Source organism: Patiria miniata, unplaced genomic scaffold (assembly GCF_015706575.1).
Source record: "Patiria miniata isolate m_02_andy unplaced genomic scaffold, ASM1570657v1 HiC_scaffold_24, whole genome shotgun sequence".
Classification (NCBI taxonomy): domain Eukaryota; kingdom Metazoa; phylum Echinodermata; class Asteroidea; order Valvatida; family Asterinidae; genus Patiria; species Patiria miniata.
Window position 1 is genome coordinate 6437105 of NW_024037063.1, and position 26614 is coordinate 6463718.

Here is a 26614-nt window from a genome sequence, read left to right on the forward strand (position 1 = left end):
TAAAAACTAAAGTAATACGTTATCAGAAAATCTGCTTTCTTTGGGGTGATTCTGGCTCGCGTAGGCCTAGCTGCTTTTTTATGCGCGAAGCAGTTTTTGACCGGACGCGCGATCTGGAACGGGTTAAACTACCCCGGAACTAGGAAAAGTGGCATCAGCACTTTTGACGTCGCATATTCCAAATTAAAATAGCTCGAATTAGGAAAGTAATTTATCACTCAAGATAACTAATCAATCCATTATCACTTGAATTCGTGGATTAGTTTAGCCGAAAGAAGACTGAATAATGTTTGCGATCCAGATCTACGAGTGTACGGCGCTCGTCTGGCTGATCTCGGCAGCCAAGACTTAGGGAACTGCCTCGTTTCCTCCCTTTTAAGGTGCTTGGGCCGGGTAATATGAATGGGACAGAGGAGGTGTGGTGCTTAGTACCCCCTATATGGGACTAATATATTATTATAAAAATATGTAATTTGTAAAAGTTGTTTCATGTTTTTATTTTTTTAATGATTGGTAAGCGCCTTGAACGTCATTTTGAAGGATTTAGCGCTATAAGATTGTTATTATAATTATTATTAATATTTGGACACATGGTAGTTAAGGTACAACAGTTGAAGTTCTTCCGAAGACTTCCAAAGAAAAAGAGATGCTTGGATTTTTCTTTTCTTTTCGCTCCAACTGACCACCATATCTAATGGTTATTGATGAGACGCGAAAAAAAAGAGAAAAAATTAATATCAAGCTTGGAGTCCGCTAAAGGGCGCCCTCTGTCGTGCAGCTGCAGCCGTGGCTATCGGACGCACAAGCTCCACCCCTTCATAAAACTTGAGAGCTCGATGTTTCAAGGTTTTTCCCTCAGACAAATTGCATCTTGAACTGTGAGCCTAGTGCCCATTTAGCAGCAGCTGCAAGGAGTCACAATGGAAGCCTTGAAAAGGTTCAAGAAAAGGACGAAAGATGCAGTTGAGGTTAGTCATTAGTAGAATAGAGATGAGTTACGTTAGTTGGAATAGTGTCAGTCGTATATTTCCGACACTTGAAGTCACTGCCTGCCTTACATTTTTTTGTAACCAGTATTAAACGTTAGTACTAGTACGTTAGTAGGCCTAACTGTTTTGCATGGAATTGCCCTACCGTTAAATACATTTCTATTATTTTTTTGCAATGCGGTAAACTATCATGAGACATGACTATAGCTGATGAAGATAATGAAGATGGCACTATGCCATGGCTGCTGTATAGCCACTAGTAACAAATATGTCCTCCTAGGCCTAGGCCTACTTGCCAATTTAACGGCAATTGTGTAGTAACGGACCCCTCTTTCATTTTGATCCTAAGAATGTTTTTATCATTCCAAAATGATTTCTTTTACCTAAATTAAGCAATTTTCTTTTAAGCCTGATTCTTTTTTTAATGATCCTATCTTTTTGTAATTTTGAACAGTATCTTTTGGTAGAAATACAATTTTTTTACACATTTTTTATTTGATACCATGATAATCGAGAGGTTTTGTGCACTCATGGTGTGTTGCGTTTTGGGCACAATTACATTGGCCTTGATCACTTTTGTGATTGCTAGTCGTCATGCATTCATTCCCTTATGTTCGCACAACTTATGCGTGTTCTTGTAGAAGAACTTTGCTCTGTTAACAAATGGTGCATATTGCAGTGAAAGTGTTTAACATTAATTATTAATTGTTAAAATATCTTTGTTTGTGTTACGTTTTCTTAACAGGGCAACAAAGGACAACCGCAAAAGGACTCTCAAGCTGCAGGAGAACAAGAGGTATAAGCAGTCCATCACAAGTCCATCACAAGTCCATCACAAGTCCATCACAAGACCTCACAAGTCCATCACAAGTCCATCACAAGTCCATCTCAAGTCCATCACAAGTCCATCACAAGTCCATCACAAGACCTCACAAGTCCATCACAAGTCCATCACAAGTCCATCACAAGTCCATCTCAAGTCCATCACAAGTCCATCACAAGACCTCACAAGTCCATCACAAGTCCATCACAAGTCCATCACAAGACCTCACAAGTCCATCACAAGTCCATCACAAGACCATCACAAGACCTCACAAGTCCATCACAAGTCCATCACAAGTCCATCACAAGACCTCACAAGTCCATCACGTCTCCATCGCAAGTCTATGACAAGTCCATGACAAGTCAATCACAAGTCAATCACAAGTCCATCACAAGTCCACCACAAGTCCATCACAAGTCCATCACGTCTCCATGACAAGTCCATGACAAGTCCATGACAAGTCCGTCACAAGTCTATCACATTTCATCACAAGTTTATCACAAGTCCTCACAAGTCCTCACAAGTCCATCACAAGCACAATATCAACCATTGTGTCTAGACTACCTTTAAGTATTCTGTTATGATAATGAAATGGAAAACTGATTATGACATTTGTCTTTTGCATTGATTGTAGGGTTTCATATGCCCGGTATGTATGGTGACCCTGGCTTCACCGGAGCAGCTCCAAGTGCACTGGGAGACAGTTCACAATGCACCAGCTACTGAGCCAACTCCTGCCCCTCCTAGCCAATCCCCTAAAGCCACCCCTGCTCCTATAATGGAACCATCCATACAGCACTCATCAGTGGTTAGTCATGTTGTGTCTGAATGACTTGGCTGTGGCTTACAAAACTATACGTGGTTCTATGGAGGTGGCTAAATCCATTCCCACAGACACGTGTGGCTAGCTGTGAGCTGTGGCTAGGTAGTTCAGACGTGGCCATTTCAGGTTGTCTTTAGATCATATTCATTTTGTCTTTAGATTATATTCATTAGGCAATTTTTCTAGTTTGTGTTGTTTAACTTCTTTGTTTAAAAAAAAAATTATCAGCAGTCAGTAGTCTAACCATGCTTCAAACAAGAATTTTCCATTTCATAACAACTTTTATTTCTTTCCTTACTTTTTTGCATGATAAACCTGATGATCAACCTCCCACATTTCCATTGTAGAACAGGTAAGCATAACTTCTGCTACAGTTTCATTGAGTCACAAAACCATGTATGTTCATTTACATTACTGTGTGTGAGATAGATGAATTAGTTGGTTAAACTAGACAGCTTTTATAAACAGAGAGACATTTTTTTTTATACAGTATTTGGAGAAGATGAAGGTTTTGTGTTTGTACAAGTCAGAAATATTATGTCAGTCCCATATTTCAAGGGCACTTCTTTCTAATTGTGTCTACTATGTCACCAGGGATGGAGATGTGCTGGCACTCAGACAAGAACTGGAAGATTTACGTGTTTCATTGAAGGTAGACGGATGGTTGAATTAATGTTCATGTTACTTTAAATAAATCTGATCAGGTATGAACAGTTTGGGTTACAGACTCACTGCTCTGAAATACAAACATATGGCTATAAGTAGTGATGACTTTACTTACACTGAGGTAAGAGCAGACAACTTACGGGAGGGGGGGGGGGAGGCTGCAACATTGTTGAGTCTGATTAAGTACTTTCACTCTTACCCTCAAAGGTATTTTGCCTGAAACCCTGTTAAATACAATATTCAACACTTAGATATCGTCAGATATTCCGAAGGCCGAAGTTCCTTCTAAAGACACTCTGCTTGCAAACTGCAGCAGGATACAGCTGTGTCATTGTTGAATTAGACTAGCTCTCACTAGATCAGAATTGGCTGTTGATGTACTGGTGTTGATGGCTCAACGCAGCAAGGTCCCACAGACTTCCACACCTGATGCACTGTGTTGTGTCTGGCAGATTAGGGTTACGAACATGTGGAAATGAGTACTTGCATGTTCATGTATTACACATTTTTTTTGGCATATGTGTATCATATGAATGAGGTGTGATTTCTATAAAAGTTACGAAATGGATTGGCAGTTTGAAATGAAGGAATTCAACAATGTTCCTTTGTTAAAATGTTGTCATCATCTAAAAATTGAATTTGATTCTCTATTTTAGGAGGAAAAGTGGTATTCTGAGGAACTGAAAAAAGAAGTGGACAAACTACAGCCAGGCCAAGTAAGGGAGTTGTCAAAAAAGCAACAACTGAAGTCAGTTATTATTTTCTTGTTACAGATATTGAATTGATCAGTATGTGTTGATGATGGTAGTCACAAACATGTGAGTTGCAACTCTGATGAAATATTAGTCATTGCAAAATGTGAATAATTTGTTTCTCATTGAGAAAAGAGCCCGCACTTTTTGAAAAATATTGGAAATAATCAGAACAATTTACAATTTCAGAACGTCATTATGTGTAATGTTGCTAGTTTCCTGGTCTCTGTCTTGGCACACCTCTAAGTGTTCGAAACAATGATCGTAGGAAATGTCCCCTTATATAGCCAAGATGGCCTAGCTGTGCTAGGAAAGAAATAATGAAAGGCCACGAATGAATTACTCGACAACAGCTTGCTATCGCACTTGCACTAACGGCAAAGTGACTAGAGCCACTGTGTCATCCCATACTGACAGCCATGCGGATGATGCCATAGTTTGGATAAATACTGGGTGTGCATTCAATATGAACATATATATTGTTTGTAAATTGGAATGATGTTCCGTTTGTTTTGAATAGTCGGCAGCTGGTGGAGGAGATGTGAACATGAAACGAGCAGAGGAAGACAGAACAATGTGTAAGTATTATGAAATTAAAGAAAGACAAGAAGGTTAAAAGTATAACAAAACTTTTTCTTTGCCAAGAAAGTAAAAAAACTGACCGGTAATTAAATCAGCATGTCTTGGAGAGCCATGGACAGTGGGTAGACACTTTGTATTCTTATTTTTTGAACGGTTACTTTTATTTGAATTTTATGTCCCTGACAAAATGCTGAGTGAGAACACTTTTACCCCTAACAATAGCAAATGAATAGTGTTAACAATGAATCAAGGATATTTGACTTCTTTGATTATTGTTGGTGTTCTGTATCATTTTTTGCATTTTTCTTCTTAGTGTCGTCTGAGGTGGTTTTACTTCGTCAGCAGTTAGCGGAATCCATGGAGAATGCTAAAGCTTACAAGACTGTCAAAGATGCCATGGAGCAGAAAGCAGCCTCATTGGTATGAAAACAATGGATCCTACTTCATGGGAAGTGTTAAATGTTGAGAGTAATAATGTTGCAAATTAATATTTTCTGCGGTGGCACCAGGCTTGCACCAGTTGTACTCAGGTAATACGCACGTGCTCTCGGCTCCTTCCACCAATACGGCTGCCAAAATGCACACATGCCTCGTCTTTAAGATCGCATGCGGCATTTGCGTGGGTGTGGCACGACCCCAAAAATAGCTTCTGATTTTGTTTGGCAAATTACACCATACAGTTTTTATGACAAGCAGAGGACATCAACTTGGAATGATTAGTGCTGGAGAGGGAAAAAGTGAATCTAGAAGTTAACCCTTAACTGGTTGAGTTGACTTGTGTTTACCAGTAAGCCTGATATATGCTTGTATCCACTATGTGGAATACATAGGGGGATGCAAACCCCAATCAGTAAAGACTCCAATGCAGGTATTTAGAGGGTACACACATGCTTATCAGAGGATTGGAATGTGGCTGCTCAACCCTGTAATTGAATACTAAAGATGTACTTAAAGCTGGAATAAGACCAGGGATATAGCACTCCAGATATAGCATTGAGATGTTTAAACTTAAGTGAGCGTCACTCATCACTATCAGGCTGGCATTTATCTCTGTTTTCCGTAGCATGAAATGACTGAGAATATTTATAATCTCCCTATACTAGATAGTCCATCACAGGTTAGTCCCCAGCTAATGTTGGGTACTTTTGGGTGGAGAGAGGCAAGTGGGGATGAAGTGGCTTGCCCAAGGACACAACATATGACCAGCAGCTGGACTCGAACCTCTGATCATGAGTCATGGAACCTAACCACCAGCCCACACTCCCATTTTTAGATGTTTAAACCTATTGCTTTTTTGTGTGCTTACTTGTTAATTGCAGGCAACTGAGATGGTGACTTTGAAGTCTAGTCTGGATGAGGAGAAGACGTTGCATAACAGCTTGAAGGAAGCCATGAAGCAAACACAGGTGAGAATGAGTGTATCTAGCTCAGAAATCCACTTCAGAGGATTCAGGAGAAATTATCCTGAATCCTGTAATATGACTGAAAACAAATCACCTTTTGTGGAGTTTGGCAACCACAGGTTGAATTCATCCCTGCACTTTGATCCTGGGTTTGTGCCACTGTGATGAACCACCCAGGTTTTGCCATGATGCCGAGCCACTTAATAGTGGACAACAACATGTGTAGTCTCATTTCCTCACTGTCATTAATATTTACCACAGGTTCTCCTTATATAACAATAATAGAACTTAGAAAAATGATGGTTGAAATTGTCCAGTGCCAGGGAGAAAGGTTAACAGACAAACTCCACGTGAATCTCTTTGAAGGAAACAGGTTGGTTCTTGAAAGATCCAGAAGTGAGAAATGTGTAGCCCTTTTACAGGTTTTAGGTCCGTTTCTCTTCAGAGTTTAGAAAACTAAGATTAATTTCAGTATGTTTGCTAAATAGAAATGAACTCTTTTCAGTTTACTATATTTCCATCCTCACTCTGTAGGTAGCCACAGAAGTAAGTAGTTATTTCAAATCAACAAAGCTGAGTAGTTGTTTGTCGTGTTTTTTTATGCTGTTGCATGCCGGTTGGACGCAGTGGATATTTTGAGTGTTTAAACATAATTATTTGTTTTTGATTTTGATAAAATATGTTTCACGTGGTGGCACAGTGAAATTAATTGAAATTAATCTTTTGAAAGTTGTGTGTTTGTATGATAACAGCACATGATGAGTAATCTGATGTTTTGAGTTCATTTTCTGTTCTGTTTGCATAGCTTAGAGTTTTAAAAGTAAGATTTTCAAATGAGTTGATAATATTTCTTAGAATCTATGGTCTGGTTTCATACTGATTTCCAAATGATACTTATACCAACGACTGCCAAATAAAACAGTGCTTCCAAAATTGAAAAGGTGACCATAAAAAGGCTTTTTTACTTAACGTGGCTAAGTCGTTGTCTTTTTGTGTGTGTAAATGTGATGTACTTGTAAACCTTTTTTTTGGTTATGTAAATGTATACATTTTGTTCTGTTTAACCCTAACAGAACTCAACCTATCAAACCCTAACGGCAGGTTTTGTTAAAATAACATTGAAGAACAATTTTATCATGGACTGTGTATTAAATACAGTGCCAAATTTCTTTGTTTCATAGTAATGTGCGGCTAATTGCATGTGAGTGGTGATAAATACATGTAGGTAATTATCAGTAATTAATGTAAATTTGTTTATTTATGCACATTTTACCTCTTAATTTTCCTCAAATAGTAGGTCACATCGTACTATCCTGAAAGGATTCTGAAATTGTTGTTTACACTAAAAAAGAAAACAATTAACATCAATTCCTGTTGATTGTTGTTTGACAGATTGAGCTTCAAGACAGAGATTCCAGAATGAAGGCAGTCCAGTCTCAACTACTTCAAAGGTGCTTAAATCAGTCCTTCAATGAATGGTTTTCCTTTATAGCATTTGACAATTCAGCTTTAGAGAAAAGAGTTGAGATAGAGGGATATTATATTGAACGTTGTTTTTTTGTGCACAGAAATGTTTCAATAAAATGTTGGGTTTTGTTTGAGATTTTTGTCGTTATTCACTTCACACATCAACACATTGTTCATGGTATTCAATATACTTAATTGCAGGCCTGGTGCTGATGATGTCATGGTGCTCAAGAAGGAACTAGTCTCCGTACAAACCTTAATGGATGAGTTGTCACTAGCCAATGAAGCAGAGATGAATGAACTGAAACAGAAACATGAAGAACTCAAGGCTGACTATGACAAGTAAGTGACAAGAGAAACATGAAGAACCCAAGGCTGACTATGACAAGTAAGTGACAAGAGAAGCATGAAGAACCCAAGGCTGACTATGACAAGTAAGTGACAAGAGAAACATGAAGAACTCAAGGCTGACTATGACAAGTAAGTGACAAGAGAAACATGAAGAACTCAAGGCTGACTATGACAAGTAAGTGACAAGACGTCAAATGTTGGCTTTCACACATACCTGCTGGAGGTAATCTCTGATATAATAATATATTAATTTGTATTTATAAAGCACATGTATGCATCGTTGTTGGTGCTCAAGGTACTACATCATTATTACCCTGCTCATTGGGCCAATGAAACATTCCAAAGACAGCTCCCTGGGGAGTATAAAGCTCAAATCTGCTATTTCGGTGCAAAGCAGCTAAAATCAATCACAATAACCATCTCTGCCCTGACAGGTACCCATGTACTCCTGGGTAGAGAGAAGCAATGAATGACAACTTTCCATGCTCCAGACCACGGGGCTACGCACTCCACATTTATTTTATGTATGAAAAACCTGCATTAAGTCCTTGAAATTTCTTTAGTGTGCACTTGTGTGGGTTTTCTGAGTACTTACAAGAATCATTATCATAACAAAAAGTTGATCGTAATTACCATTCAGAATCCAAAACTAGCTTTCTTAACTATTATCATTTTGCAAAATTTGTTTATTTAGGCTGTTTACTCATTATCTCTATGAAGATGTTCACAGAACTGCAAAGATTCTGATTGGGGATGAGGGCTTCCATACATGCAGTTTTGCAAGACAATTAATGAATTTGCTATTCACTTGTTCCTCTTTTCACCCATCGTTTTCCTTTCTCCTGCAGATTACAAGCATCTGTTGCTGACAGCAGTAGTGGCAATGAAGCAGTCAAACAAGAACTAGAAGCCAAGATGGCAGAAAACGTCGCCATGTCCCAACAACTCAATGAAGTAAGTTGGGAGACCAGATGGATAATTCGTTTTAGGCAAATTTTCCAAACTTGCTAAATTTTCCCAAATTTCCTAATTTCATTAAGTACGTTTCCTAATAACTTGACCACTGTCGTCCTGTACTATAACCCTTCATGACCTAACCGCCTAGACCATTTTGGCTAGGATTCATCCTCAGTCCTTTAAAATCCTCCAATTTGAAAAATCCCCAATGTAAAAAATGGATACAGCCTCAATCCTCCAAAATCATCTGTTACAACGAGCAGTTCGGTGGAGGGGTGACCACTGCCTCAATCCTTCAAAATCCTCCACCAATCACTGTAATACAATGAGGAATAGCCAATGATGTCAAGAAGCAGTGCGGATGATATCTCCTATAAGCTCAGCATAATTTATGCATGGTGGAGTATAAGCAACACAGCGCGCAGCTTAAGACCTTGACACAATGCATCCTCCAAAATCAACTGGCTTAACAATGGAATACAGCCTCAATCCTCCAAATTCACCTGGTTGATTTTGGAGTATTGAGGAAGGTCAGGGTTAATAATGATTGAGTTCTCAGACTGTGACTTGAACCAACTGATTCTTGCTTACCATAGGAATTGGCTGAGCAATACATTCCACTAAGCGGTTGTATGAAGTTGTGTTATGGTGTGGGATAATGCTGATGATAGGAGTCAGGGTCGAGATCTTCTAAGTCTGTGAATGAAATGTTTACATTTTGTTTCAGGTACGCAGTCATTTGCAAGATCAAGAGTCAGCATGTAGCAAACTGCAGCAGGAATTGGAGTTTACTAAGCAGCAGCAACTGCAGCAGGTGACAAGTAAAGACAGTCAGCATGCTGAGCTGCTGCAGCAACTTCAACAGGTAACAGTGACATCGTCTTTGTCCTGCCATCTCCAGACTAGGCTAACATCATGACGAAAACTGTTTAAAAATAATCTTTTACTGGTGAAATTATAGCACATTTGAAGTACACAAATTGACAAATATTGTTTCTTTACTGAAATAAAGTTCTGAATTCTATTTGACAACTGTTTCTTGAATTTCAATGATGTTGTCATAATGTTGACAGGTTTGGAATGATGTCTTAGTGCTGTTTCTGACTGAATCCTGATATTTATAACATTATGTTACCAGCTAAATTACCTCATTACCAAGACTAAGTTTTAAAATGTTATGACCACACTTCCTTATTGTTCAGTAAATTCATGGGGTTGATTCATGCAGCTGCCAAGTAGAAATCTGTGCTAAGCACAGGGCAAAATTACTTACCAAAAACAGGCTATCCGATGAAATGTCATGCAATGTATATACTGCTTGGGCCTGGCTAAGCTGAGTTAGAGCATTTGTTAAGCAACATTTTGTACCTAATGAAACTGCCCTGATCATACAATTGCAGTTGATTTTCTGTTGGATTATTTAGTCCAAAGCTTCTCAAGCAGAGATGGAGACTGAGATATCCCAGATACAGAAGCAGTTAGCAGACAGTAGACAGATGTCAGAGGAGCAGCATCGACAGCTAGAGCAGCAACTCGCTACAGCTCAGCTACAGATTGCCAAGGTATCTACAGTGCTGTAGTCCAGTCTGTCAAATGTTCTCAGATGTCCCAGCACAAGTCAGCCAGTCACATGTCAAGTCAGGTGCTATTCAAATGACATGTGACAAAGGCATTCCATTGATATTGTTCATCTCTGTGACTTGGCATGTGATTTACCTGTGACAGGTATTGTGATTGTTTCTAAATGTTTCACAGGAATTATTTGCATTTACAACCCTTGGAAATTGATAATCCTTAAGTTTTAATTATAATAACCATTCCACATGCGCAATTGTAATGACTACATGCATTATGTTTGCCTATATTACGCTCCGTCCCTGTAAAAATCCCCCCTCAAAAAAAACCAACCACCACCTTGCCTGCTATTCCACATACTGTTCCAAACCCAAGAGAATAATATCAAATGTAACAGGTCATTCTTAACTAATAGTAATTGTTTATTTCTTCATTGTTTATTTTCAAATGCTCCCCTCTCCCCAGACTGAGGGAACAGTGAATGAGAAAGATTCCCAAGTGACGGATCTCCAGCTACAACTGGACATGTTACAGCAGCAATATGAGCAAGAGAGTATGAGTAACGACGAGTTGAGATCTCAGCTACGAGAACGTCAGTCACAGATAGAAGACCAACAACGCTCACTCACAGACAAGTAAGATCTTCACTCTAGCTGCAGTTTGTGTCTGTTTGTTTTTAACCTTTCCTCAACAGAGGACTTGGAACATAAGATTACCTGAGATAACAACTCTGAGGACCTGAGGTGAAGTCCTCAGTAGGTTCTTTGAACAAATGTCATGGGACATGCCAAGAAAAATGTTTAAATCCAAAATATGGGTACCGAAGAAAAGTTGAGTTTCCTCATTTTAAAGGCATATAAAGATCATTTGCTGTTCATGTATTTTGCTCATTTTTAATAATAACACCACTCACAATTCTAAGAAAATGTCACAATCCTAACCTGTTGAAGTTTCAGCTCAGTGGATATTACAGTTTTTGAAAAGGAACTGCATAAATGACAGCACAATGTTAAGCCACCTCAAGAAAATGATGGAAATTCCTCTTGTCTCGAAAATGACAGCGTACCAGGCACACTGACATCATGATCTTATTATTTACTTCCAATCCAGTAGGATATTTCATAATATTTTAGCAGTTTCATTTTTGATTTTTTTGCAAATGATGTGCCTTTAAGTCATTTCATTGTTGTCCTCGGTCCTAACATTTAGCTGTCCGGAATGTTTTTTCCACTTCAAATCTTTGAGAAGTTTACTTGTTTGTTTGCTACGACAGACAGGAGAAACTTGCTGAGTTGGAGACGTCGTTGCAGAAGCAGAAAGATGCAGCAGAGAGATTGGAAGGAGAGAGAGCAGACTTAATGGCCAAGGTACAGACAAGGCCAACAGATTGTCAGATAAAGGAATTAATCCTTCTTGAGATATTGGGGCTACAATAGGCGGGCACCATTTGGTTTGTGTCAAATCTTTTGTATTCAACGTTTGACAATTTTGTATTTACCCAGGCCACTTTCCAACTGACTATCAGGTCTAATTTTGTACTTAACGTGTTACTCATTATTACTACTATGATAAAAACGTTGGTTTCATTTTGGAGACAGGAATTTCTTTCACGACATTGTCCTCGGGTAATAACACTGACCATCCACGTACTGTGCACCAAATTTACAATAGTTCAATGTTTTTGTGTGGAGAATTTGATTTAATGGTCATTTGTAAAATTCGCACTTTGAAAAGGTTTGATTGATGTTTTTTTAGATTGAAGCTGGAGAAGGCATATCCACAGCAATACAGCAACTCAGGCAGGAAAATGTAAGTGCCATCTGCTTCTTGTACAAAGTTATAATGAACATTGTTCAAATTTTAAGGAAGATTTGTCAATTATTATTCCTTGGTTGGGATGACCTGCTTTTTTGAAAAATATTGAATATTTGTAATTTCAATTCAAGTGAACTTTTTTTTTTTATCAAAACGAAACATTTTGGACTTGACTGGATTGTACACTTTCTATTGTTTTCTTTAATTGTGCTTTGATTTTCAATATTTGGAGTTTGTTCTCTGTTGTAGGAAAGCTTACAAGATCAGCTATCTGAGCTGCAGTTGAACAAAGAGAAATTGACAGAGGAACATCGAGCAGCAACTCAAGATCTTCATAAACAATTACAACAGGTAAGGCATCATGAGTACACTGTGCAATGACTTGGAGCTGATTTACAAAAAACATATATTTGCATTTTTTTTTTAGCTAAGTACAAATCTGTGGGGGACCGTTAAACCAAATGTGCAAGGTGATATCTTTTTTGCTATTAACCCATTGTTGCTGTGGATTTTCCTGGACTACAAGAAGCCCTTTGTTATAGTAGCAGAAAGAAATAAGATAAGAATCTTACAGAACTTCCTTTGTTATTGTTCATCTACTGTTCCTTGTGAATCGATGTGTGGTTTACTTATATGATAAGTACATTGACGCATAAAAACATTGGAATAATATCAATGAAGGATGTAAAACAATGTTTTTTGTTTAATCAATTTTGCAGAGTAAAGCGCAAATTGAGGGTGTGACAACACAGCATGAGAGGGCAGAGGCAAACTTGAAGGAGACAAGAACTAAACTGACTACAACTCAAGAAAAACTGGCAAATGCCGAGTCTGATCTCAAAATTAAGGTACGGTTCAATTGTGATATTATTTGAGTTAATTAAGACTCTTACTGACAATTAGAATTCATACTAAGATTTCAAATTTCAAACTTTCAAACCCTGTTCGTCAATCATTTTTCAAGACTTACAGTTGATTTTCTAGCACATACTTTATTTTGCCAAAATTGGAATAAAAATGACTTCAAAATTGCATAATTGGAAACAGTCTTCAAACACATGCAAACTGGTATTACTTTTGCTCAAAGCATGGCAGTTTTACATTTTTGTGGATGCATGGGTTTTGAGTTTTTGAATTGTTTTAGTCGGTAAAGATGAGTTTGTATATTAGGCTTATGAATGCATATGTATAACACTTGATACATTGTATATCACACTTAAATAATGATGGTGGATGATAAACTGCAGGTTACTACAGTAAACTCCTGTTAACTCATATTTGCATAACTCAAAATCTGTTTATCCCGAAGAGAAAGCAGGAAAGTGAGCCAAATAACATGTCCATTTCGTGGCCAGGCATAGTGAGCTATGGTGGCAGCCATTTATGTACATTTGTACGTGTAGATGCCATGACTAGAAAAATCGGAAACCTTGCTTAACTCCAACTCCGTATACCTTAAATTTGTCTTTTTATCCATTCCCTTGAGATTTGACCTAGCTAGATTTTACTGTGTAGGAATTATGTGGACTGTAGATTTGAAATCTTATTGTGGTGCACTGTACTGTGAATGACTCAATCATATTCCTCCGTGTATCAGGGAGAATTACTTCTTGCTATGGAATCCTCCATGGCAACTCAACGAGCAGATCTTGAGAGTCATCTTAGAACATCTCGGACAGGATTGGAAGATAAACAACAGGAAGTCAACAGGCTACAGGAACAACTGGAGAAGGTTAGAGTAATAGACCAACAAAACCAAGATGTAGAAGAATAATGCACAAACTGCCAAAGAAAAAAAGAAAAAAGTTCAGAAGATTCTTGTAGGCTGGTTCCCTATCAATAGTTGAGACGAAACCGAGCGGTTTACATGTATAGATGTCAGGGAATTGTCAGGTCAGGAACCAGACTTGCTGGCTTGCACTCATTTACGGATGTGTAACCGATTGCAAAACAAATGTGGACTAAACTACTGAGGGCAGTATTTGAAAAAAGTTATTTTTTTCCCAATGATGGTGGGCGACCATCTTTGGAAAAAACTGTCTTTCCTCAAATACCAACTGACCATTGTTGGAAATTGATACAAAAACTTAACTTTTCTTGAAAATTACAGCAGACTGGGCGTCATGATTTTCACATGATGGTTACGATAATTATTCACTTACATGTATAGTCAAGTAAAGTATTTCATAATAATTTGATATTTTTTTGATGTTTACAAATGTTGTATATTACTATTAAGAGGGAGATGTGAGCTTTCATTCAAGCGATGTTTTTGAATTCTAGATGCCCTCAATACACTAGAATTGACTGCTATATCTTGATATTTTTTCTCAGACTCGATCTGAATTATCAAGCACCAAGGACCAGCTAGCTGACCTTGATGTCAAACAAACATCAATTCAAGAACAATTGACGTCATCAACTCATCAATATTCATTGCTACAAAATGATCTACAGGCTAAGGTAATGGCAATATTCCAAGTAGTAGTAACATACATTGTATGAACAAATTTCAGGCACGTTTGGGTTGGACCTATGGTTTGAGCCAGAAAGCTGGCTTTGTGTGATTCACATTTTGTTAAAAATATATTAAAGCAAAATAATTTGCATGTCTCATTTTCCAATTCAAGTAAAATTGTTACACTCAATGTTCAAATGCTGACCTGATCAATGGTTGAACTTTTCAGCATTTGTTTGGTTTTGAGAGTTTTGTCTGTGATGTTTGACTTTAGTTTACTCAAACTGAAAAATTCTTCATGGTTTTTTAATCTTGGAGATTAGAAGCTTCTCTGTTAATTTTTTTTTTTAGGAATCCTTGGTTTCATCATTACGTATTCATAACTCAGCTGTTTCATCTGTTTTTTTGAGGGGGATTTCAACTTGCATTTTTCCCCAACAGGTTAGTCAGTTAGCACTTGTTGAAGAGAACAAGAGGGAGTTAGAAGCACAGCTGAATGGTCAGGTGCAGTCATTACAGGCAAAGCTAACGGACAAAGAAGATGCATACAGTAAGATGGCTGGAGAATATCAACAGGTGAGTTTGATGTGGTGAGTTATAGGGGTGACAGTGGTGAGTTTGAAATGGTGAGTGGGATATGAGTTAGATGCACAGCTGAACGGTCAGGTGCAGTCATTACAGGCAAAGCTAACGGACAAAGAAGATGCATACAGTAAGATGGCTGGAGAATATCAACAGGTGAGTTTGATGTGGTGAGTTATAGGGGTGACAGTGGTGAGTTTGATATGGTGAGTGGGATATGAGTTAGATGCACAGCTGAATGGTCAGGTGCAGTCATTACAGGCAAAGGTAACGGACAAAGAAAATGCTGTTACAAAAAGCAATAACTGTTATGATATTGAAAATAAAACTAAAGTTGCGGGGGTTTAATGTTTTTTTTCTGACAAAATATATTGGCTCCAAATGATGCCTGCTGAAGACATTATGCCAATGTATCAGCTGAAAAATCATAACGATTTTGTTTAAATCATACTCAAAAGAGTTTCCATGCATAATGTTCATTATAATATGGATATGCAAAATGTCAGTTTGTGTTATTTTTTTATTTTAGACAAAAGAGCAAAATGCTGCAATAATCTCTGGACTACAAGGAGAGTTGGACTCAACCAAGACGACACTGGCACAGACACAAACACAGCTACAACAACAGGTACAGGACAAAATGGGGATAATATACAACATTTGTCAATAACAAGGAACAAAACACAGTTTTACAATTCTTTTTTAAATTAAAACTTTGTAGACTTCTTAGTACACATCAATTTTCATTTTATTTTATTCAGCGATGAGATACAAAAGAACACATGAATTTGCAGCACGGTGTCGGTATTGATGATTTGTATAAGGTTTTGTTGAAAACAAAGCCACAAACTACTTGGTGGGACTCGAACCCACGACCTCCTGCTTTACAGGTGCGGACATGTCACCACTAATAAGAATAGAAAAATATAAAAAATATGTCAGTCAAGGGTAAAAACTCAATATTGAATTTACATCACACCAACACAAATTTCCTCTTACGACCGATTTGAATTACCATTTTACTCTAAGGTGGCCAAGCTTGAAGAGGAGAAGAAATCTGTTGAGGAATCACTGTCAGCAACACAGCAGAATCTACTGCAGAAAGAGCAAGAATCTACACAACTACAACAACAAAAGGTATCTAGTTGTACATTATTCCCTTATATGGGCTCCTACTACAACAACAAAAGGTATCTAGTTGTACATTATACCCCTATATGGGCTCCTACTACAACAACAAAAGGTATCTAGTTGTACATTATACCCCTATGGGCTCCTACTACAACAACAAAAGGTATCTAGTTGTACATTATTTCCTTATGGGCTCCTACTACAACAACAAAAGGTATCAGTAGAGATCAGTAGCGCACACATTGTGACCTCACAGGGACCTCTCATGGATGCTCACATGGCCCCATCTATTGTTCATGCACTGAGTCTAATACAAGTCAGTAAAATCTTGAAAACAGTACCAGCATTAGAGATTGTTTTGTCCTTTGAACATTTCTTGATAAAGAAAACAAAGTTATCGATGCTGGACTGACAACTCTAAATCTAGATATTATACCAGTGTTTTTTCATGCACCATTTGTGTATCAACAGGCTGCAGTTTTGGTACAAGCTGCGGAAAAAGTAGAGAAATTGACCGCTGATCTGCAGACCACACAGACTGAACTCAGCCAAACTAAGGTAGGAATGAGGTTGTAAATACTCATAGAAATTAAAACTGAATATTTGCTCCATGCTATGAGTAAGAGATTTCAAGTTTGATGTTATGATTGAAAAATGCCTTTTTTTCCAATTACCTTGAAAAATAGTCTTTTCTTGATGTTTGCCATGTTTAAAATTGAATCCGCACGAATGTGAACCAAACTTTCTGGTTATGAAGACTAGATATGAGATGTTTCAGACTTTAAGGAGAAATCAGACTTTTGGAATCTGAGAGCATGACATTATCTGTATAGAAAGGAATGCATCGTTCAGTGAATACCGTTCAGTGAATACACCTTTGTTGAAGAAGACTTTAATGAAGTCAGGAATATGTCGGATGAATTTTCTTTTCTAGACTAATCTAGCTGCCAAGGAGCAATCTGTTCTTGAACTGACTGAACGCCTTGAACGTCTACAGACCGAGAAATCTGAGTTGCAGGATCAATTTAATGTGGAGCAAGATGTGGTGGTTTCTCTCAAGAAACTCAATACTGATCAAGAAGCAACTATTGCTCAAAAGGTATGAAAAGAGTTTGCATCTGAAATAATTGTAAAGTTTCTAAAAATTTATCCAAACTTTTTGTGTCATAGATGCAAATTTAAATAAAAACCTACCAGCCACAATCCTCTGAAATACATGTAAGTTTGTAAGTGTGGTTTGATGAATTTGTTTGTACAGAAATGTGAGAAAATCGTACATTGCCATCATTTTATCTCTCCTTGGGGAAACCTATATATAAAGGTGTATATTTACACTTACTGTATTTTGCCCGTTTGTCAGATATTACATCGCTTCAACAGTCCGTCATTTAAAGATGTTTAGTTATATTTTTGTTTTTGATATTTTTTTTTTACTCCTGAAGTGTCTTCTTCAAATGATCAGTTGTGTTGTAAGAACACAGCTTTATAACGCTACAATACAATGTCATCAGTTATTGCACTCTGAGTGAGGCATTAAAGTATAAACAATGTGGGAAGATTGATTTCATGCAGTAATTTTCACTTCTTTGTTGAAAGGTTGAGCTGTGTGGCAAGTTGGAGAAGCAGTTGGAGAGTAAAGAGAATCAACAGAAGGATTTACAGCAGAAGATTGAGGTGAGATAAGCAGTCATTTATGGTTCTAGAAGATTGTCAAAGTTGTTGTGTGTAATGGAAACTTTCCAGAAAAATCTGTATGAACTTTCCTGAATTTTCAAAAGTATACTGTACTTTGCATGAATTAATGGCTCATCTTTGCATGTGGTAAGCATATTTTTTTAATTATCTTTAAAGGGAATATACAACATTTTTCAAACATAAAAAGAAACTACCAAACTATTACGAAGTACCTTACTAGACTGTGAATGACAGTCCAAAGAATCCTGTGAAATTGTTGCACTTGGTGTGCTGTCATTTTCAAAGTGGTATTTTTTGCATCAACTTCCAATGCTGGTCGACTGACCATCATTGGGAAAAACTGGCTTTTTTTTCAAATACTGGCCCCAATTTACTATCTTTAGTTAGTCTATATTTTGTTTGCAATAGATTAAACACCTATGAACTGGTACAAGCCAGCTAGACTGGTTCCCTGACTTTATAATTCCCTGACGTCTATAAATTACTCCATTTCATCTTAAGTGGGGACCAGACTACAGGAACATTTTTCCAGCATCTACGAACACAAAACTTCAAACAAGTCAGTATGACAATTGCCCATAAAAAACTAACCCCCAAATCCATCCATCTCTGAATTACAGCGAAAGCAAATGTTGTATATTCCCTTTAAGAAGCACTGTTCTGTTGTTGGATAAATAAAGTGCTATATTGGACAATTTTAGGGTTAATGAAGGTGACCTGTGTCTGATGGAGTAAGTTTGACCTTTGCTGACCTTCACTGTATTTTACAAGCCGTGTATACTCACTGCAGTCTGCAAGCTTGGGGTTAAACCTCCCCAGCTTGCTTGGATGGGACTCGAACCCGGGACTTACCTTACCAGGGCTGATGTTATTTTATCTCTCTGATAGGTTCTGGAGCAAGAGATTGCCAAGTCATGTGACCAGTGTCGCAACTATGAATCACAAGTGGTCAAACTTCAGTCACAAGTCAGGGTAAGAAAGGATCCTCTTGGTGGGGTGCATTATTCCACCCCTAATCACTTTAAGTACTCATGAACAGGAAAGTTTAAAGACACTTTAGCGTCATAAGTTATACCTTTGGGAGACACGTCGAACGAGGGAGACATTTCATTCCATATCCCCTACTGAGAGGCAACATTTTATCATCGCAAATAGGCTAGATTGATTGCTGGTCGTCCAGTTAGTAAACCTACAGAAATTTGTGGGGGTAGGATAAGGTAAAATGGGGGTTAAGGGTCATTAAAGTTGGAAAAAAATGTGTGTACAAGTCTATGGGAAAGTCTCCCTAATACCCAATTATTGGTCATTATTATTATTATTATTATTATTTTAACTTGTTTTTCAATTCAATGCCTTGCTATCTGTGTACTTTCTAAAAGTGCATATGTTGTCATTTTTTTTATCTGAGTTTTGGTGAAAGTGCGTGTTTGTGTTTTTAATAGTGACCGTAAATTAATTTTTATTTGATTTATTTTAACTCAAGTTGTTGCTTAACTGTTTTTTTTTTGAGAGGGCTCACTTTTTGTGACCTGTCTTTCTGATTTCTTTTTAATAACTGTATAAAAGCAATTGAATCCACTGGTGGCTATACTGTGCATTTATTTTATATTTCTGAAATGTTGCAGAGAATTCCTCATTTAGGGCATTCTTTGAAAATGCAGCATTGAACATGGGGGGAAAAGCAGTCACTGCATGGTCAACCGTTTTATGAAATGAAATGATTGAATTGGATTACATGTCTCTGTCTGCATTGTTTAGGATGGACAGGAGAAGTGTACAGCTCTTCAGATGGAGCTTGAGAACCTCCACGACACTTTGACAAAGACTGAAGACTCCTTGGAGAAAGTCCGAGGGAGTGAGGCATCTCTCATGAGCAGCGTGGAAGGATTACAGGAGGTAAAAACCATTGATCTAACCCCAGTACACCTGTCCAAAAAACACCTGCTATGTACTGCTGAGTAAACTACAATGACCTGAAGAAGTGTAGATATTATGAGGATCTGACATTACCTATCAGCATCTTAAATTTTGAAGGGAAAGGTTAATAAGCCCTTGGTGTGCCTACACAGCAGCAGTAGTCGGCATTGCAAGAATGTCACTTTCTGATGTTGTAAAATGTAGACCATTGTTAATTAAATATTTTATTTTTGATTTTGCAGGTCAAAATGGTGCTGGATGCCAGAGTGGCTGAACTAGATGAAGAGTTGAAGGTTGAGCTTGGAAGATTCCGGTCTTTGAAGCAGGAAGATGTAAGTATGATGTGTGTCGGATGCCGTCTCCAAACCAAACTGGCATCAAGGGTTACGGCTGTCTATTGTCATCATGCTCCCATGTAGTTGTTAGTGTCAAAGACCTAGACAATAACTCTAAACAAGAAATTGTCCTTCGTGTCCTGCACAGACTTTTACAATTTCTTCACACAGTGCCAGTTACGTTTTTTTCTCTGAATATATAACCAATTCTAGCCAATCTTACAAAGTTACTCAGTGCAAATACCATTGCTCCCACAGTGCTCCCGACCCATAATGGTGAGGCGTTCTGGCAAAATGACACAGAACTGGGCAGAGGTTGAAATGAGGGTTTGCAGATATTAGGAAAGATGATAAAATTCTCCTTACAACACTGTTTGTTGCACTTCAATCAGACAGTCTGATGACAAGTGTGGCTGTGACAAGTGTGCACTCATCATTAAAGTTTCAAATTTTGTGTGTATACGTGAAAATGAAAGATGCTAATTGCTTTCCTTAAAAACACTTTTATTCTACATTTTTATACTAGATATTTGACATGTGTGTAGTAAACACATCAAAGATTACAAATATGAATAAACTGAAAATTATGAAAAGAAATCAAATCCAATTAGTTTTTTCATTTTTCTCCACTACGGCATGTGCCCAGTTCCGTCTCATATTTCCAGAACGTCTCACGATTCTCAGTGGCTGTGGACTATATGTCTCCACGGAGGACATTCAATGAGGTCACACTATGAGTAACAGTCGGCCCATTTCTAAGCACTGAATGTTTTTGCTGCTACTCAATTTGACAACAAATATTAAATGCAATATTTATGACATCATTAGAATTTCATCTATAAATCATAATATGTTTCATCAACAGACTGCCAAGCAAGCCGAAATCGGGAAGTTGAACGGAAAGATTGGAGAGTTAGAAGAATCTAAATCCTCACTGAATGCTCAGCTGTCTGAGTTGCATACAGCAATCCAACATGAAAAGGAAGACAGAGCGAAGGTAGGGAATCATCGCAAACATCTCAACAAAGAATACATGAATTGAAATCGTACCAGTTCTTTTTGAATGGGATGCAGGCCTCAAACATTTAATAGATTGACATTTTGTAATGTATCTTTAAGAGCTAATATCATTTTGCCTGATATTTCAGAATTGTGCTTATTGGGTTCCCGCAGCCTGGGAAAAAACTGGACAAGTCATGGCATTTTATTTTCAATTTCCAGGCCTCGACATATCTTGGAAATTTGTAAAAATGACAAAAGTCAAGGAATTAGTGAGGAGTAATTTGTTTAAAATGTTAACCTTTGTATATTCATTGTAAAACATCGGAAAACTGAGTTTTATACTCGACAAAAGCCGACAAATATCCCTGATACAAGCATTTCATTTCGAAAGATGTTATTGCCTTGTTTTGTTTTTCTGTTTCTGTACAGCAGTTCTGATCTGCATTTTGATGAACTAGGTCATGGATTTTTGTAATTTGGTCAAGGAAAAGTCATGGAATTATATTGTCCAAAAGATGCAGCAACCATGTGCTTAGCCTTAATGAGTTTCCAACAAGAGTTTTTCTTGCAAAAATGTTGAAGCCAGCAAGTCACAATTTGATTTGAGTGAGGAAAATTAGTTATTCACGGACAGAAGTGTGAACTATTGATGATAAAAGTCGCATGCATATTGTAAAATGACTGCACAGCAATCTAACCCCCCTCCCATCAGCTGTGAGAAGGTGGACAAATAATTACTTTTTGAGGGGTATTACTCTTGATGTATTGAAGAAAAACTTCCGAAACCCCCCTAGCACTCTTTAGTTTTATTGATTTTTCAGAGAATAAACACAATATAATATGATGTAGTACAGTTGCTAGTGGGTTGATGTACACTTTTGCCAGTGTGATAAGCTTTTTTTTGGGGGGGGGGCAAACTTCTATAAATTGGTTTATGGACTGCAATGGTAGTTTTGGAGTCTTGGCACTAGTGGAGTCCTCACTTATACCAATCTGCATCAAATACCTGCAACGTTATTACAAAATGGCTTTTCCGCAACTTCGAGAGAATTTTTTTGGGATGATTGCTTTCCTAAATGGGCTTGTCTTGTTTGATTGTAGGAAGTATCAGCCATGCAGGAAGCTAAACAACTCCTGATCAAACAGAAGCTGGACCTACAATCCCAGTTGATGGATAGGGAGACACAGTTAGCTAAAGCCGAGGTGGAATTCAATGAGAGTAAAGAAGTAGCACACAAAGTACAGACAATGTTGAGAGATGAGTCGGCTGCATTGCAGAATAAATTGGTAAGTGAGAAACACAGGAGCACAAAAGCCAGGGGTGAGAACTTATCGTGGAATTAAATATCCTCCGTGTCTTCACTGTTGAGACATTGTGCACACTGAGGTAAACAAATTTTGTAAAGTGTGCATACCAATGCAGATATATAAATAGCCATACAAAAGCTGTAAAAATTTAGAGTTTGTGCACAAACAAGGATGTGCCCAGCAGGCATCACTTTGGACATCGATTCAGTGCTCTAGTCATTTCATATAGCTCTATGGTCCAAACACTCATATTTCTAGTCCTTCAAAGTACTCTGCACAGTCTTCGTGTCTGCTATATTTCAGAATATGTTGCAACTCCCAACACGACTTAACAGCAGCACTAATGTCAGGGTATTTGTCTAACCATGAAAGGTTGACTACGCTCCTTCAAATTTGGAACAGTTTTTGACACTTCCACTCTCGAGTTTAATAAAATGGTTGTAATGCAAAGATCTCTGACATGTACATAGTGCTACCGCAAACTTACTAATATTGCTTCTTCCACCATTCAGATATTCGAATCTCATCACATTTCAGTAGATGTAATTGTTTGATGTTGTAGGCAACTGAGGAAAAAGCTAAGGCAGATTTACAGCGACAAACAGAAGAGTTAGAGCAACGGTCCAGCATGCAACTCAGTGCACTGAATGAAAACCTGGCTACTCTCAGAAGCGATCTGTCACAAGCTGATACCAGGAAACAAGAACTAGAGAAAGTAGTGGATGAACTGAGAGGAGAAGTAGCTGGTGAGTAGACACGGTGATAAGATGGTGGACAGACATGGACAAACAAGGACTGATATTAGGAAGCAAGAACCAGAGAAAGTAGTGGATGAACTGAGAGGAGAAGTAGCAGGTGAGTAGACACGGTGATAAAACGGTGGACAGACATGGACAAACAAGGACTGATACTAGGAAACAAGAACTAGAGAAAGTAGTGGATGAACTGAGAGGAGAAGTAGCTGGTGGGTAGACACGTTGATAAAAGGGTGGACAGACATGGACAAACATTAGCAGGGATAAATAATAATGGGATTTATACAAGGATTGGCAAACGTGGAAATACACTGATTAAAAAGTGAGAAATAGGAAAACATGTTAACGACTCAGCTATTATTATTTCTTGTTTCCAGTTCTTGAAGCAACCATTCAGAATAATCAGGATGAACGAAGAACTCTTCTGGAAAGGTAAGGGAATGAGCAGATTATTTTAACAAACTGTAATCTTTTGTAATAACAAATACTGAGCACTTTTTACACACTCTCTATAAATACTAGCAGCAAATATTTTTTCAGTATAATGTTGAGTCGAGAAATTGACTTGAATGGGATATGAACGTGTGACCTTTGTAACAAGTTACTGCCCACCAAAAATCAAACACTTTTGATCTTAGGCTGTGCTCCCTGGTCATAGATGGGTCGATGACGGCAGCTACAACGTGGTGGACGCGGCTCGACCACGTTGTAGCCGCGTCCTTCGCAATTCAGCATCCCAGCTGCCAGTAAGGATGATTAGCCTCCCAAATTATTTTATTATTATTATTACAAGGACAAGTTACTAGAACGATTTCAAATTGTTGTCTGTAGATGCCTTGCTAGTGAAGGTGACGTGGAGAAGCTACAGAGCAAAGTGGTCGAGCTTCGTCGGAAATTGGAGGATGCTCAGGCCGCAATGCATGAACTAGGACGAGAGAACCAGAACCTACAGATTGTCCAATCCAAGCAGATGGCTCGCAAATGGGCCGATGATACAGAGGTCAAGACCTGTATGTCCTGTGAAAAGGCCTTCTCTGTCACTGTCAGAAGGGTAGGCAGTACCATCTCATTTCCTACATTTTCTCTGTCAGTTACTTAATGTCTGTGGAACTATGCAAGAAAATTGCATGATGTGATGTGACTGGTGAACTGCTTCCTGTGCAAATTTCTTTGCAGGGAAGCTCAATTGCATTGGCCCCAACCTTTATTTCGAAAAAAAAGATGGCCTTCAGGACTGCAAAAAAGGTCCATGTGAGGCCCCCCCCCCAAAAAAAATTATGGGAGCCCAGAGAGGCCACTTACAGCTTATACTCGATCGTAATCCCTTCTAAAAGCGCGTTAAAATTGTGCAGCACCAGGATTCCAGTAAAACCAGTGAGTTAGGCACTTTTGAGACATCATCTTCCATTGACAAAAAACTTTTTTCATTTTGCAGACGTGCATGGCTACGGCGATGCGCGCGCTGACCAGAAATTGGAGACTTGTTTTTGCTGGCCTAATGCTTTTTAATTTTTTTTCCTCTTCTTCCACAGCATCACTGCCGTCAATGTGGTAACATCTTTTGTAATGAGTGCTCTGCCAAATCTGCCACAATCGCATCTTCAAAGAAGCCAGTCCGAGTCTGTGATGGCTGTTACTCAGAACTGATATCATAATTTCCTTCAAGAAACCAGTCAGTGTCTTTGACAGCCGTTACTCACAGCTAATATCCTAGCTTCCTACAAGAAACCAGTCGGTGTCTGTGACGGCCGTTACTCAGAGCTAAGATCCTAGCTTCCTACAAGAAACCAGCCAGGTCTGAGACAGCTGTTACAGCTAAGATCCTAGTTTCCTACAAGAAACCAGCTAGTGTCTTTGACAACCGTTACTCACAGCTAATATCCTAGCTTCCTACAAGAAACCAGTCGGTGTCTGTGACGGCCGTTACTCAGAGTTAAGATCCTAGCTTCCTACAAGAAACCAGTCGGTGTTTGTGATGGCCGTTACTCACAGCTAAGATCCTAGCTTCCTACAAGAAACCAGTCGGTGTCTGAGACAGCCGTTACTCAGAGCTAATATCCTAGCTTCCTACAAGAAACCAGTCAGTGTCTGTGACGGCCGTTACTCAGAGCTAAGATCCTAGCTTCTGGCAAGAAACCAGACAGTGTCTTTGACAGCCGTTTCTCGGAGCTAATATCCTAGCTTCCTACAAGAAACCAGTTAGAGTCTGTGACAGCCGTTACTCAGAGCTAAGATTCTAGCTTCTTACAAGAAACAGTGTCACTGTGACATCTGTTTCTCGGATCGTGCCAACTTCTTTTGCTTTGATCAAAATTTGATATGAGTATTCACTGTGTTTCTGCATTTTTAGGTTCTTTTTTTGTCGAATAGACTAAAAGCAATCAAACTGTCTCATTACCAATCAATAAAAAGCAGTTCTCATTTGTTACATGCACAGTAAAGGTGTTGCCTTTTGAAAGATTTCGTAGACAATTCAGAGCATGAAGCATTTTTTGTAAAGATTTTTATACGAGTAAAGCTTCTACATGTATTGGATTAAACTACATTTAGGCAAGGCTTCTGTAGGTTGTGGCTGCTCTTGGACTGAAGCTGAGCATATTGTACTTTAATCTTTGATAAATGAGGACTTGTTGAAATAATTATATAGACCTACATTTTTGTTTATTTTATTTGGAATGGCTGTCTCGGTATTAATTCTGTAAAATCATACATGCCTTTATCACATGTATTATTGTACAGTAATTGATTATGAAGTTTCGACATTTCGAACAGTTGTGCTTTGTTCGTTATCAGGAGACAACACTTTTTAGATTATTTCCCCTCTATTTTGTAGCTGGACACAATGAAGCTTGTTTTTAGTTATAAATGCATGAATATTGAGATTGTTTTATATTTCTACCCAAGAGAAATTCGTAGTTTTAATCAAGACACTTTGTCCTTTGAGGTGGTCAGGAAATTCAGGTATTACGAAGCTAAATACTGTATCATTTCATTATGATGTCACTTCTTTTTATACTCAAGGTTTTAAGTTTTTAAGATAACCATTGTTACATTTGGTTATTGTATCTAAGTTTGTGATGACATTTATAATTCTATTGACGATGGAAGGCACCTAGGCTGGGCATGGGTAATAATCCCTCCATGTACTCGCTCTCGGCACGCTCCCCAATGAGCATGCAGAGCCTCGATCTGGCAACTTACACAATAAATAAAGTCGGTTCAGTGATT

The 26614-nt window shown here is 38.1% G+C and overlaps 1 protein-coding gene across 5 annotated transcripts; it reads left to right on the forward strand.

Moving 5' to 3' along the window:
- The first annotated feature begins 768 nt into the window (after positions 1 to 768).
- Positions 769 to 26520, forward strand: LOC119731829 (early endosome antigen 1-like). Of its 5 annotated transcripts, none has more exons than XR_005271491.1 (38): positions 769 to 968; positions 1735 to 1785; positions 2447 to 2620; positions 2983 to 2987; positions 3230 to 3287; positions 3958 to 4017; positions 4574 to 4631; positions 4949 to 5055; positions 5955 to 6041; positions 6573 to 6584; positions 7431 to 7489; positions 7707 to 7847; positions 8705 to 8810; positions 9541 to 9678; positions 10238 to 10375; positions 10854 to 11023; positions 11662 to 11755; positions 12144 to 12197; positions 12453 to 12554; positions 12923 to 13051; positions 13801 to 13935; positions 14538 to 14666; positions 15103 to 15237; positions 15773 to 15871; positions 16273 to 16380; positions 16846 to 16932; positions 17309 to 17473; positions 17971 to 18048; positions 18958 to 19041; positions 19828 to 19965; positions 20229 to 20318; positions 21187 to 21318; positions 22425 to 22610; positions 23194 to 23377; positions 23764 to 23818; positions 24218 to 24437; positions 24919 to 25181; positions 25236 to 26520. XR_005271491.1 is itself a non-coding variant. In XM_038205104.1 (38 exons), the coding sequence occupies exons 1-38, from the start codon at positions 921 to 923 to the stop codon at positions 25039 to 25041; spliced, it is 3939 nt and encodes a 1312-aa protein (XP_038061032.1). In that variant the 5' UTR covers positions 769 to 920; the 3' UTR covers positions 25042 to 26520. The 5 variants fall into 5 exon arrangements, 4 of the variants coding, with proteins under 4 accessions (XP_038061032.1, XP_038061031.1, XP_038061033.1 ...); XM_038205104.1 differs by adding an exon at positions 15328 to 15399 and having other exon boundaries at positions 15103 to 15165; positions 24919 to 26520; XM_038205103.1 differs by having other exon boundaries at positions 24919 to 26520.
- Positions 26521 to 26614: the final 94 nt, after the last annotated feature.

Coding starts and splice junctions, on each gene's coding strand:
- LOC119731829 (XM_038205103.1), top strand. CDS start 921: ATGGAAGCCTTGAAAAGGTTCAAGAAAAGGACGAAAGATGCAGTTGAG. Junction 4,632..4,948: donor AGAGGAAGACAGAACAATGT/GTAAGTATTATG, acceptor TTTTCTTCTTAG/TGTCGTCTGAGGTGGTTTTA. Junction 11,024..11,661: donor CAACGCTCACTCACAGACAA/GTAAGATCTTCA, acceptor TTGCTACGACAG/ACAGGAGAAACTTGCTGAGT.